We start from the raw sequence: 15,129 nt of genomic DNA on the forward strand, positions 1-15,129 counted from the left end.
TAATTAGTTTCATGTTTTTACGAAAGTTATATATTATATATTATATATGCTCCCACAGATGACTCGGCTGAACTAGAGAAAGAGACATTTTACTCAGCCTTACAGGAAACAGTTGATAAGGCCCGACAGTATGCAAAGCACATAATAATCATGGGTGACTGGAATGCGAGGGTAGGCAATGATATCACAATAGGACATGGATGCCTAGGAAAGCATGGAGCGGAGTCGGTACTGAATGGTAGTGGCAAGAGAATGCTGGAGTTCTGTGTGGATAACGATCTGTTAGTTGGAAATTCCTTCTTCCCCCATAAAAGTATCCATAAAATCACATTCGAATCACCCAATAGAGGAGTCAAAAGTGCAATTGACTATTTTGTATACTCAAGGTACTTCAGATATGCGGTAACGGATGTGAGGGTGTACAGGAGTGCGGAGCTCAGTACAGAGCACAAACTATTGATTATGGACACACAAATTAGACCTCCAAAGAAATATAAATCTGTCAAGTATGAGAAAATAAAGATAATGGAATTGAAGAAGGCAGAGAACAGAAGAGAATATCAAAGGCTGATAACTGAGGAGCTCTTGAGGAAGGAGGAAGAAATTGATGGAAGCTCAGAAGAAAATATTGAGAAGAGATTGTGCCTACTGAAGAAGTCGCTGTTGAGAGTTGCAGAGGAAGTGTGTGGAAAGACAGTAGTGGGAGAGCATGTAAAAAGAACCAAGTGGTGGAACGATTTGGTGAAAGAGAAGGTTCGACTGAAGAAGGAGGCATGGAAAAAGTTTCTCAGAACTAAAAATGCAGATTATTGGACTGAATATGTACAAAGACGAAGAGAATCCAAACAAGAAGTAAGAAAGGCTAAGTTGGAGTCATGGGAGGAGTTTGGAAGGGAAATTGAGGAAAACAGTCAAGCAATGAGTAATAAATTTTGGCACACAGTTCGAGCCCTACGAGGAAAGTATGGAAAGCGTGTGAGAAGTGTGATTGATGAGGAGGGAAGGGTGAAATCAGAACTGAAAGATGTATTGCAGGTGTGGAGAATTACTATGAAAAGGCATTTCAGGAGGAGGTAAGACCTATTGATGGTGCTAATGAAGAAGATCAAGTAGAAGAGCAAATGCAGATATCCTTTCAAGAAGTTCAAAATGCCATAGAGTGCATGAAATTGGGAAAAGCAGCTGGATATGATGGTATAACACCCGAACTCATTAAATATGGAGGGGAAAGAGTAGCTAACTGGATATGGAAGTTGTGTAAAGATGTCTGGCAGTATGCCAAAATTCCATCAGAATGGGAGAAAAATGTGATTGTTCCATACATAAAAAAGGTAGTTCAGTTCAATGTGAGAACTACAGAGCCATATGCTTATCATCAGTAGTATTGAAGATCTATTCCCGGATACTAGAAAGACGACTTAGAGTAGAGGTGGAGGAGGGACTGGAGGAGGAACAGGCGGCGTTTAGAAGAGATCGTCAGACCAGTGATCATATATTTACTATCAGACAAGTCATGGACAAAAGACTGAGCCGCGCTGGTGACACCTACTTGGCCTTCCTGGATTTGAAAGCAGCATTTGACACTGTTCCTAGAGAGTACCTGTGGTCAGCCTTGAGGGAGGCGGGGGCATCTTATGAAATAATGAAAAGGATCAAGAGCCTGTACAAGAATGTAACCGGAGTTGTGAGAATAGGACGTGCTGTGTCCGGAGAGTTTAAAATGGATAAAGGCGTCAAGCAGGGAGACAGCCTCAGCCCTCTGTTATTCATAGTGCTGATGGACCAAATATTGAAAATATGTAAAAGAAGAACAAGTAGAAGTAAAGTCGGAAATCATCAGCTCCGTCCTGTGTATGTTCAAGCACTTATCTATGCGGATGACATTGCATTGATATCAACAAACAAAAGAGACCTTCAGAATTCTGTCACGGAATGGTGTAGTGCAATAAGAGACAAGGGAATGATAGTAAATACAGATAAGAGTAAGGTAATGGTGATATCTAAGATGCAGGGAAATGCAGAAATGGGAATAAAGTGGAATGGAAAATCTATGGAAAGAGTGAATAACTTTGAATATTTGGGAACGGTCATTTCCACAGATGGAAAGGTTGATGAAGAAATCAATAATAGGGTAAGGAAAGCTAACCAGGTATACTACCAAATAAGCAGGACACTACTTGGGAAAAGAGAGATAAGCCAGGGAACAAAAATGAAAATCTATCAAGCAGTTTTTAAGCCCATCCTAATGTATGGAACAGAATGCCTGACACTCCTAGATAAGCATAAAAGTAGAATTACCTCCTCAGAAATGAGATATTTAAGAAAAGTCGTTGGAAAGACAATGAGAGACAGAGTGAGAAATGGAGTGATCAGAGATACTCTAAAGGAGGAAGAGCTGATCATTTCTGTCCAACGAAAAGCTTTAGGTTGGTATGGACATGTCACACGAATGAGTGAGGAAAGAAAAGCAAGGATGGTAAAGGAAGCAAGACCGGAGGGACGTCGAGGTAGGGGACGACCACGGATGGAATGGAGCGAGTATGTGGCGAGTATCGCGGCTGGAAAGGGAAAGACAATGACGGACGTTAGGAGGATGGCCCAGGATAGAGTGCAATATAAGAAATGGCTGGAGGCACCCGACGCTTAGCGGCATAAGGGGAAGGAAAAGAAGAAGAAGGAGAAGAAGTTTTTACGAAAGTTTTACTATCAATCTATCCGAATTTAAAATTGTTTGTTTTATTCTAATCTATATTCTCAAATTGTGATTTGGTGTAGAAAATTGGAATGGACATAACCCATGTATAATATTTGGACAATTTGAAACTAAATTAGGAAATTGAAAAAAGTTTTGGGCAATATCTCAAAAAGTAATGATCGGAAAAAAATGTTTTCCTGAGAAAACTTTTTCATTTTGATAGCTTAATGATATACAAATCGAAAAACTTTAAAAAATATCACGAGTAGAATGTTTATTTTTAGCCTTTGCACAGCCTTAAAAGTGATAGGTGAAAATGTAAGTTTTGACTTCGTACCTGTGCTGTTTGAGAATGAGCAGTAGGGCGGTGACGGCCTCGGAGTGTGTGTTGTGTTGGAGTGTGGTGAGGAGAGGGAGCAAGTGAGAGGCCCCTATTGGCGAGGGAGAGGAGGCGTTGATGAGTTGCCACAGCCACACCTGCTCCACTGTCTCCCAGGTCAGTGACGTCTGCACCAGGCTCACAAACGTCTGCACTCCACTGCCAAACATCGCTAGTCGGCCTGCACAAATGCAAACAGACGGCATTCAATCAATGACATACGGCGGCGTTTTACAAATGAATAGAACTACACTGACCTAGCGAAGTGAGGCCTAAGATTCAAGTCGACGGTTTGGCATTTCTCTTAATGTTTAAATGTTTATATGTTGCGCATTTACGGCGAAACGCGGTAAGAGATTTTCATGGAATTTGACAGGTATGTTCCTTTTTAAATTGCGCGTCGACGTATATACAAGGTTTTTGGAAATTTTGCATTTCAAGGATAATATAAAAGGAAAAAGGAGCCTCCTCCATACGCCAATATTAGAGTAAAAATCAAACTATAGAATAATTATTATTATCATAAATCAGATGTCTAGTGGACTATAATACTACCCGTTCAAAAACATCGAACACCTTGAAAATGTATCTTTCCATCAACGTTAGTAGACAGTTGACTATAATACTACCCGTTCAAAAGCATCGAACATCTTGAAAATGTATGTTTCCATCAACGTTTGTAGACAGTTGCAGCCATACCTGTCCTGATAACAGCGCTCACACTCACATTCCAGGACGACACGTCACGGTACGATAGGACAGAAAGCTCTATGTTTATTTAGGATTTTTTCAAGACATTTTAAATTGATAAATTATTTATTAATTTTTGAGTAAACTTAACAACAGGTCAATGTAACTTACTGAGCGCGAGGTCTACTGTTCACCGAACTATTAGTTAGTCATCCTATATTTACAACAAATACATAGACTTGGTCAAATTACATTCTAACTATAGTGAAGTCCACGTTAACCACAGACAGTCAACAGTCCTATGCCAAGTTCTCAGTTCAAGTTTTCGGTTTGTAAAGCTATCAATCCGTCAAGTTTCCAGTTTGTCTTGTATTCAGTATTCAAAGTTTACAATTTACTGTTCACTCTCTCTCTCTCTCTGAGTAGCTTGTCATCTATTGTTATTTTGAATCTTATTATCATATAAGCTATAGTGATGTCCGCGTTATAATGGCAATGGTATTGCTATCCTTGTCTATTATTCAACAAAGCGGATAGCGCTATCTCTTTCTCGCTATGCTCTGTTGCAAGATCGTCTTTTAAGAATGTAGAATTAATAATAATTTAGCAAAATATTTCACAATTTAGGAATAATTGAGAAATGTAATTCCTTGCTCAATAAAATCTAATTGATTATTTTAAATTAGAATACAGTTAATATTACATCAATAAGCCTGTATCAGCTACCGTCTATAGAAGGCATTGACAAGACAGAGGATCGGCACCGTGTTCTCCTATCTTTCTACACTGCCATTATAACGTGGACCTCACTGTAGTAGTTCTGTGAACAGTAGACGTCGCGCAGTTATGAACCACAGCCTCCTCTGCCCATACTGTCCATCATATTAAATTCTGTCCTGTCCTGTCGTGTCGTGTCGGCGAGATATCGGTGTGTAAACGACTAATGGCCGTTGGGGTTGGTGTATCAAAAATGCTGACATCAAAAGCTAAACTCCTTCAAGACATACTGGCAACAGGTCAGCCCGAGTTCAAAGCAGAGAAAGGTCGAAAGAAAATACTGTTATTTTCCGTTATTAATTGCATGATGATGAATTGATTTATGATGAATAATTCTATAGTCTGATTTTTACGGTAATATTGGCGTTCAAAGGAGACTCCTTTTTCTTTGTATTATCCTTGAAATGCAAAATTTAAAAAAAAACTTTATGCTGAGTTGTGCAGGGAGGTATGGATGATTTCAACAGTTACACACTCATTTTTAAACAAAACTCAAAATTTATTTTTCAGCGTGTACCTTTGATTTTGCCATTATAAAAATTAATGGGGAAAAATTGAAACATTGATTATCTATGAAAAATAATATCAGTCCATTTTTGTCCATACACTCCCGTAGATGTTGTGAGAAGTTGTCCATACTCCTCCGAATCATTGCACGTGGTGCCGCTCGAACTTCTTGTGTTATTGTTCAACTCAGGGCTTCAAGTGTCGTGGTTTGTTTATGTATACACGTGCTTTCAGGTAGCCCTATAAAAAATAGTCACAATAAGACAGGTCCGGTGACTGTGGAAATAAGGCGTCCAGGGAAGGTACTTACTTAATTATCCTGGCGCTACAGCCCGATGTGGGCTTTGGCCTCCTCACAATCTGCCTCCAAGCGTCTCTGTCTGCTACCTTTCGCCTCCAACCTCTCACTCCCATCGCTCTAAAGTCTATCTCCACATCCTGCATCCATGGAACCCTCGGCCTCCCTCTTTTTCTTACAGCTTCCAGTTTCTTATCTTCCAGGCAAGGTCTGCCTTAGAAATTGCATAGCTGCTCTCGATGTATGGCATGTCGCCCCATCTTGTCGAAGCCATACAATATTGAAATTGATACATCGTCTTCTCAATTGCTGCAGAAAAAATTCACGCAGCATCGTTAGGTAACGATCCGTATTGACAGTGACGGTTAAAATAGGAGCAAATAATTAGTTTGTTGGGGCCACCTAAAAGCATGTGTATACATAAACAAACCACGACACTTGAAGCCCTGTGTGAAACAATAACACGAAATTCGAGCGGTACCACGAGCATTGCTTTAGAGGAGTATGGACAACTTCTCACAACGTCTACTGGAGTGTATGGACAAAAATGGACAGCATTTAACAGATGTTATTTTTCGTACATAATCAATGTTTCAATTATTTCCTATTTAATTTTTATAATAGCAACATCCAAGGTACACAATAAAAAAATGAATTTTGAGTTTCGTTTAGAAATAAGTGTGTAACTGTTATTTCAAATCATCCATATCTCCCAGTCCAACACTGTACAATGATAAAGATTGATTTGATTAGCGTATTATGAAATGCAAATAAATAAACATGTAGTAATAATATAGCTGACCTTGAATGATCTTGAAGACAAGATCCTGCAGCTGGTTGGAGTCTATGGAGGAGACGATGAGGTGCATGAGCTGTGCGTTGCCCAGGGCCACATCTGCAAACGTCGTGTAGATGCCTGGGATCAACCAGCAGAACATTTGCAGGTCGTCATCTTGGCACGCCTATCACAATCATAATCTCTTTCAATTCAACTATTCAATTTTCAACTATTCAATTATTCAACTATTGCTATCTAAAATAATTGAAATATGACTTGATTTGAATACATATTATCGACATATCCAAATACCCCTTCTGTGGGTGGTAAATTGGACGAATAATAATTCCTTTTTCCTTCGTCCTGGTACCCTCAGAAGAAGGGAGTTTATTATAGAAAATATAACAAACAAAAATGAAAAATACACTTATAAAAAGAAATCTTACAATAAATGGAAAATAAAAATGAATAATAATAATAATTGGATAATAATAATATTCAACTCTTCAATTATTCAACTATTCAACTTTCAACTATTTAATTATTAAACTTTCAACAATTTAATTAATCAACTATTCAACTTTCAACTACTCAACTCCTCTTTAAATAGTCCAGTCAATATAGACATAAAAAAGGGAATGTGCTTGCAATTTATATTGTAGTTCTGATTTTTTAATATATTATTTGGGTACATAAGAGAAGTACAGAACCAATTTCTTCATGCAAAATTTCCTTGTGCTAGATACAGAGTGGCCCAAAAACCTCGTACTTTCGGCTCATTTTCCAGTTTTCAGCTATTTCTGCCAGATCTCGTAATCGGACAGAAAAATTTGCTCTTGCCTTTTTCTTAGATTATAAAATTCTGAATGGAATGAGATCGTTCGGAACTCTCTATCTCCAATGAGTACTGAGTAATGATTTTTCAAAAATGAGTGAAATTTCAAGAAAAAATCAATTTTAATGAATTTTAGTTTTTGATCAATAATATCTTCCGATTGTTACCATTTAGATGTATAATTAAAAATCCCTCTGGGCGTATATTTGTGCTTTACAATCTGAGATCAGGTAGAGCGCTCTTTCTCTTATAGATTTCCAGGTACACATGACAACAATGCTCCTTGTATTGTGAACAACACCTAATTTTCAGCTTCAACCATCATCACCAACTACATTGTCCTCACATTGATATTTCGCACAATGACATAAGTTCATCAGATTATGTTCTATGAGAATCACCCGTTGGATGCACTTCATTTCAGTATTTCCTAGTGGAGAGGCGCGTTTAAGGACACCTCAAGGATCAAAATTTCAAACACATAGCTTTTGACACAATGCTCAGATTCCATCATACTACACTTCATTCTTCTCGGCTCGTCAAGGCGGTTCAAAATCATGGATCATAAGTCAAATTTGGTCGAAAAATGGGAAATTTATAGTTTAGTGTACTCAAGCCCATATTCCAATACACAAAAAATGGCTAATTTCTATATTCAAAGCTATGTATCTCGGTAAACCCTTATTATAAAAATCATTACTTGATCTTGAAGTGTACAATAGAATCTTCTCTTTCATCTGCTGTGATCGATTCATGAAAAAATATGTTCGTAAACTGAGATTTGATCCTTGAAAAAAATCCGGAAATTGTAGATATTTTTCTCATATTAACGGTTTTGGTAGTTCTATGATAGGGAAAAGTGATTCAAAGTGGATTTTAGGCAACTGAGCTCGTAGAGGATGAATTTATCTATAATTTGAAATCAATCGTGAGTTTCTATGATGTATCAGACTCGTTTTAGAAACTCTTGATCAACAGTAAAATAACGAAAAAAATGAAAAAACTGAAATCGCAATTTTTAAAATCTTCTGTAACTTTCGAATTGTATTGGAATCGAAAGTATTATTTATTGGAGTGGGTAGAGGGGGACAATTTTATAATTTAAAGAAAAGGCGAGAAATAGCTGGAAACTGGAAAATGAGCCGAAAATACGAGGTTTTTGGGCCACCCTGTATCAAATTTTGGAAATTTATAGGAAATTTTGCATGAAGAAATTGGTTCTGGACTTCTCTTATGTATCCAAATAATATATTAAAAAATCAGAACTACAATATAAATTGCATGCACCAATGTATATAGTGACTGGACTATAAACAGTACAGTCAGTAGTCCAATTCCTAAACCAGAGGCAGTTAACAACAAATATTGAGAAATTAATGTCAATATGTACAGTTCAAAAGCAAATATAATTCAATCGAGGATAGCGCTATAAACGTTTAAACGATTTTAGTGAGGTCCATGTTATAATGGCAGTGTACGATTGACAATACTGTTGCTGTCCTTTTCTATCATACAACAAAACAGATAGCGCTATCTCTCTCTAGCTTTGCAATGTTGTCAGTTTGCCAGAATATTTTATTTTTACTTTTGACAGTGACTGTACAAAAGTAGACAATTCAATAGCGGTCGCGATTTTTTTCTTCATTCTATCGAAATACTTGAGTACACAAGTCGTGTAATTGATTTAAAATGTATTTTTGAAACAATGAAATAATATTTAGACTTTAACGTATGAGAAACACAAATTAAAATACCTGAAATGACATTTTAAAAGTTTAGACCTAACCATCCTCCTGGACTTCATCCATGCTTCAGTTAGCCTACACGTATAGGTTAGACCTACCCTTCCGGTATAAATAATATTGAAAGGTTATTTCAGAATTATTTACATTGAAATTACTTATTTAAAATAGGATTTCTATTTTCTATTATTTTAAAAAGAAATTGGAATATAATACTTACCAAATAACTTAATTTCTGTTGTTTTGAAATTCAGATTGTTGTATCACAGATTTTTAAATTAGCCGCCATTTCAGGTTTTTATAAAAATGAAAATCTGATGTCAGTGTTATGAAAGAAAATTTTCGAATCAAATTATGGACAAAAATTGTTTTGATTAATTTGACATTGATTAATTAAAAAAAAATTTTTTTTATTGAGTAACAGCTGTTAAAACTGCAAGCTTTTAAAACTGTTAAACTTTCTTTTGTACTCAGTGGCAAAATTAAGAGACTTGGCAACGTTTTTCTGCTATCTTTCTTCACTGCCATTATAGCGTAGACCTCACTATATATATGTCTAGGAAGAGGCAGTACCATTTGAGAGATTTTTAGTGAATGGGAAATTGAAATAGCATACTTATGTTGATATGATAATATCCTGTATATTTCAGGTTTTATAAAAATGAAAATCTGATGTCAGTTATGAAAGAAAATTTTCGAATCAAATTATGGACAAAAATTGTTTTGATTAATTTGACATTGATTAATTTAAAAAAATTTTTTTTTTTATTGAGTAACAGCTGTTAAAACTGCAAGCTTTTAAAACTGTTAAACTTTCTTTTGTACTCAGTGGCAAAATTAAGAGACTTGGCAACGTTTTTCTGCTATCTTTCTTCACTGCCATTATAGCGTAGACCTCACTATATATATGTCTAGGAAGAGGCAGTACCATTTGTGAGAGTTTTAGTGAATGGGAAATTGAAATAGCATACTTATGTTGATATGATAATATACAGGGTGCGGCATCAAAACTTCCTTTTTCAAAAACTCAATAAAACATATTGTAAGAGTTAGAACAGTTTCATTTCATTTTCAGAATGGAAGTATGTATTTAAAGTTTTGTTTCATACAGTTTTGAAGAGTACATCAAAAAGTTGACGCCTCTCACCCTGGATTCACTTAGAGTACCTATTTCTAGTATTTGATATTACCCTTTCAGGCATAATTTTGGCAATTTCTTCCAGAATGTTAGAAGGTCGTTGGACGGTTCACATAAGCATAATAGGATATCAAAAGACAACACAAAAAATTACACGGGGGCAAATCAAGAGATCGAGCCGGCCATTACAAATCGCCTCTGATTGAGATAAGGCATTCTGGGAAGTGTTACTTCAAATCTGCCATATCATATTATATTATATCCATTTCGTATGGAAGGAGGTCTTCGTGAAGGATTCTCCTCACAGAAAGTCCAAGGGCAGACGCATATTTGCGACCAACACGGTCGCCTTGGATATTACACAATTAAAGCTCTCACTGTCTCAATGTTTTCAAGTGATCTTATTAGATCTTCATTTTGTTGCACTACCCGTTCTTTTTAAACTGTAGTAATAATTGATTTCCGGCCAACGGAGCTAAATTGAAAATTATAAAACAGCAGCAACTTACCTGCAGATCGCTGAGTAGGTTTTTACTGAAGTCCTTGTCTAGCGCCATACAATAGTCCTTGTATACTTGTGATTTAGTCTTACTAAAAATAAAAGAAAAACATGAAATAATCAATTTTTAAAGATTTTAAATCATTCATTTTTTAAGATTCAATTATGCTATTAAAGGTGGGTTTTCGTTTGTGCGTATCTGCGTTCGGCTGCGAAAGCGATTAGTTAAAATAGCATCTTTTCCAAACAATAAATTGTATCTATTTGTATCGTATTCACTCAGTTGATATCGTACGTCATTCCATTTAATAAAAGTGATTTTAATACTAAATACGATATCAACTGAATAGATATGATACAAAAAGATTCAATCTATTGTTTTGAGCTATTTATCTTTTGTATGGAGCTATATTATAAGCCAATTGTAGTGATTCCCATTCACTTTTTGTGTTGCAAAAAAGAGCAATAAGAACCATGTGTAATGCTCCTCCCTTACGCACTGCAAACCGCTATTTGTTAGATTGAAAATTATGTGTTTGCCGTGTATTTTCATTTTTCAATGTTTATTATTTGTAAATACTAACTTGTGCAATTAGGTTTTATAAACATTTACCGTTACCTATAAGTGGTTTACTGGTGAGTGAATATAAACTTAAAATTAATGATTTTCTAATAAGAAACTGTTTTTATACCAATGATGAATATTTTGTCTTCAATATGGAGAATTTTTAAGACGTTGATGTGATGATTTCTTGTTGTTTTTATGTTGTATGATTATATGTAATGATTTATGTAATTTTCTCATGACGTGGCCTATACAAATTGTAATTTGTCTTTGGCAATAAATGGATTTTGATTTGGATAGTTGCTATTTTGACTTAAAGCATACGCAGCCGAACTCAGATCCGCACAAACAAAAACTCATCTTAACAGTACTATAATATTATTATGGTCCTATGAGTACAAAAGTAGGTGAGGCAAAAACACCGGCCAAAGGAAGATTCTTTGTACGGCAGTGTGAGTCGTGAAATCAGCTTAAGATTTATTAATGTGATAACATGAATTTAGCCTAAGCAGTGTTCAACATGGAATTATAATAATTATGAAATTGATAATATTAATTATAAAAAAGTCAGTGATTTGAAATAATTCAAGTTCAGACATGCCTCTATGGCTCTTTTCCTGTGTTTATTATTTAATGTGACCAAATGGTAACTCCAGGATAAATTACAACAGGTCAAACCAGCAAATGTCTGCAGCTTTCTGGGTTTGAAAATGAATTCAGGGTTTGAGATGGAATGATCACATCGACGAACTGATTAAACGACTCAGTAAGGCCACATTCGCAACTGCTACATTATAGCAAGAGCAAATGCATCAGCAAATAAGTCTTCTACACACACTATGGTTACTTTCAGCCTCTTCTTACCTACGGATTACTGTTGCTGTCACCGGAAATTATCAGAGCACTAGCTGGCCCGGCGAACTTCGTACCGCCAAATAGTTGATGCATCTCATGGCAAACTTTAGCTGGATGCACACCTCAAAATCTATAACCCATACTAACAATCCTCAAATCCAGACCATCCTATCATTTTTATTGATTAAATAATCAGTTTAACCTACTCTTCCATGTGCGTGTACGATAAAATCATAAGTGACAAATTAATCGATCACGCATAAATAATAAATAATAATAATTTTTATTTGTTCAATACAGTACAGTCATTATGAATCACAACTATACAATTGAACATTGTCATGTACAAAGAAAATCTCTTCAATATTTAACAAAAAAAAATATTTAACATAATAAAAATATATATATATAGCCTATATGATATTACACATAATTGTCACATAAAAATTCATTCACATTATAAAAACTTTTTTCAACAAGGAACTTATGAAGATCTTTTTTGAAAGTCATGCTCTTAAAATCTATATTACCAGGCAACTTGTTTAGAAATTTTGTCCCTATGTAGCTAGTTTTTTTCTCAAAAAGAGTTAGCCTGTGAGGCTGAACGATAAAGTTGTTCCTGTTTCTTGTGAAGTGTGAATGTACCTGTGCATTGGTCGTTAAACTGCCCATATTCTTAATCACATATAATAAAGTTTTAAAAATAAAAATACAAGGTACAGTGAGTATGCACAGCCTTTTAAAATAATCTCGACAAGGATGATTGAACCCCAATCCCACTAAACACCTAATAGCCCGCTTTTGCAGAATGAATATCTTATTTATGTTCTGCAGAGACGTGTTACCCCAGAGCTCAATTCCATATGCAATATGTGAATGAATGAGTGCGAAATATAACGTTTTTCCTGTCTCAGGGGGCACACACTTGACTATGTTTCGCAGAACAAATAAACTGCTACTGATTCTGTTCGCCAGTCTGTCAGTATGGGCATTCCATGAGAGATCCTTATCCACAATCAGTCCCAACAGACTCGCCTCTGTCACATTCTCCACAATAGAGTCACCAATGCTAATTACTGGTTCAAATACATAATGTTTGAAACCAAATTGAAGGCACTTACTTTTTTTAGGGTTCACTGACAATAATGATTTATTATAATATTGTACAACAGAATTTGTCTGTAGATTTGCTTCCACCTCCAGTTCATTGAGGCTGTTGTTGTTGAACATTATTGTTGTATCATCAGCGTATAATGTGATACCCACCTCTACTGGGACTGACGATTGCAAATCATTTGTATAAAGAATAAAAAGCAATGGACCCAGAATGGATCCTTGCGGCACACCTCTTGTAACACTCAGTCGCATTGATTCAGCTACCTGGGATTGAGAGTCAATAGCAACAAATTGAAATCGATTTGTCAAATAGGACTTGATTAAACTACAACCGATTCCTCTAATTCCTACCTCTGAGATCCTACTGATAAGTATATCAACATCAACACTGTCAAACGCTTTGGACAAATCCAAAAGTGTACCAATAACAAAGTTGCCATTATCAACCTGATCAATAACACTCTCAATAAAGGTTATAGCCGCAGTTATTGTTGATTTGCCTCTCACAAAACCATTTTGACAGGACGAGATTAAGTCAAATCGCTCTAGATAATCCATTATTCTGTTATAAATTAGTTTCTCAAACACTTTGGATAGAGCTGGCAAAATAGAAATGGGCCTATAGTTATTCACATCTGTTTTCACACCCTGCTTGAACAATGGTTTAACCTTGGCAATTTTTAGTAGATCTGGAAATATTCCAGTTTCTAAGGCATTATTTATTATGAAAACTAGTGGATCAACTATTTCATTACTACATTCCTTAATTACATCCACCGGGATATTATCAAATCCAACGCTATTTTTTGATTTGAGACTTCTTATTATTTCGAGTATTTCTCTACTACATGTTGGAAAGAAGAATAGGCTATTTCTACAATTTGATTTTTTTATAGAGGGGGCGTCATTAATTCGTAGATTTGATTTTGGAACATTGATAGTGGGTGCCATTGATATGAAGAAATTATTAAATGCATCAGCTACCTGCTTAGAATCTGTTATAACTTTCCCATCTTCTTCTAGTTCTATATTTGGCCGTAAAGGTTTTTTCCTACCTCTTAATTCATTTATGATCTTCCAGCTTGTTTTTGATTTATTTGAAGATTTCAAAATTAAATTACTTATATATTGCTTTTTTGCTTGAACAACTTTATTATCATACATTTTTTGAATACGTTTTAATGGCTCCTCTTTGATACTTACACCATTATTAATATTGTGTTTAGCTAGTTTTAGAAGATTTCTTATTTGCACAATTTCATCCGTGATCCATTCACCTCTAAATTTCTTTTTCTTCTGAGTCTTTTTACGTTGACGTTTTAAAGGGCAGTTTATTTTCAAGTGATTGAGTAAAGTTTCATGGAACCGCGCAAATTGGTTGTTTACATCTGATGCATTATAAACTAATGTCCATGATTCATCACCGAGAGATTTTTTAAGTTTTATTACATTCCCTTGTGAGAAATTATGGATTGGAGTGTTAAATAGTATCTGATTAGTCTGGGATCTCTTGAAAATATGAGCGTATTGCGTATGAAAAACCTGTGCAGTATGATCTGATAACAGTGTGTGAAGAATATGTACATCATACGATTCTACTTCAATATTAGTAATAATATTGTCAATGGCTGTCCTACTTACTCCAGAAATTCTTGTGGGCTCTTTAATGGTATAATGCAAATCAAATTGGTTTAGAATATTAATCAAGTTCCTATGTTCAGGAGAACTATTTAGTACATTTATATTATAATCGCCAGCAACAATAACTTTATCATGAGCATGACTACATATCCGATCAAATAACATTTCAAGCCCTTTAAAAAATACACTAATGTCACCGCTTGGGGATCTATACAAGCCAACAATAGTATAGGAATGTCCACCAATCTTAAAACCAAAGCCACACATTTCAATATCTCGAATATTACATAAATCAGCAGTATTCACAATTGTAAACTTGCAATTAATGACATCTAAAAATTCAAGACTTGCATATATCGCTACACCTCCTTTCCTCATATTAACTCTGTTATAACTACATACTAAAAACATATCATTTATTGTCAGAGAACTAATTTCAAAGTCTTTCAAACCATGCTCAGTCAAAATAAGAATATCAGGTTGTTCATCTTCCACTAGCGTGTCCAAAAGGTTCACCTTACTAATAATTCCATCAATATTCTGATGTATTATTTTCAAATTACATGAGTCTTTTAAATATTTTTTATCACTACTTTCAACTCTCGGTGAATCTT

The 15,129-nt window shown here is 35.3% G+C and overlaps 1 protein-coding gene across 1 annotated transcript in view; it reads right to left on the minus strand.

Annotated features, from left to right (window-relative positions):
* Nucleotides 1-15,129, minus strand: part of LOC120352948 (integrator complex subunit 3-like) — a 62,286-nt gene that overhangs the window by 11,802 nt on the left and 35,355 nt on the right. The window contains 3 exon segments of the mRNA XM_039435300.1: nt 3,033-3,255; nt 6,149-6,308; nt 10,349-10,430. Of these exon segments, the coding sequence (XP_039291234.1) occupies nt 3,033-3,255; nt 6,149-6,308; nt 10,349-10,430 (465 nt within the window).

This window comes from Nilaparvata lugens, chromosome 9 (genome assembly GCF_014356525.2).
Source record: "Nilaparvata lugens isolate BPH chromosome 9, ASM1435652v1, whole genome shotgun sequence".
NCBI classification, from domain to species: Eukaryota; Metazoa; Arthropoda; class Insecta; order Hemiptera; family Delphacidae; genus Nilaparvata; species Nilaparvata lugens.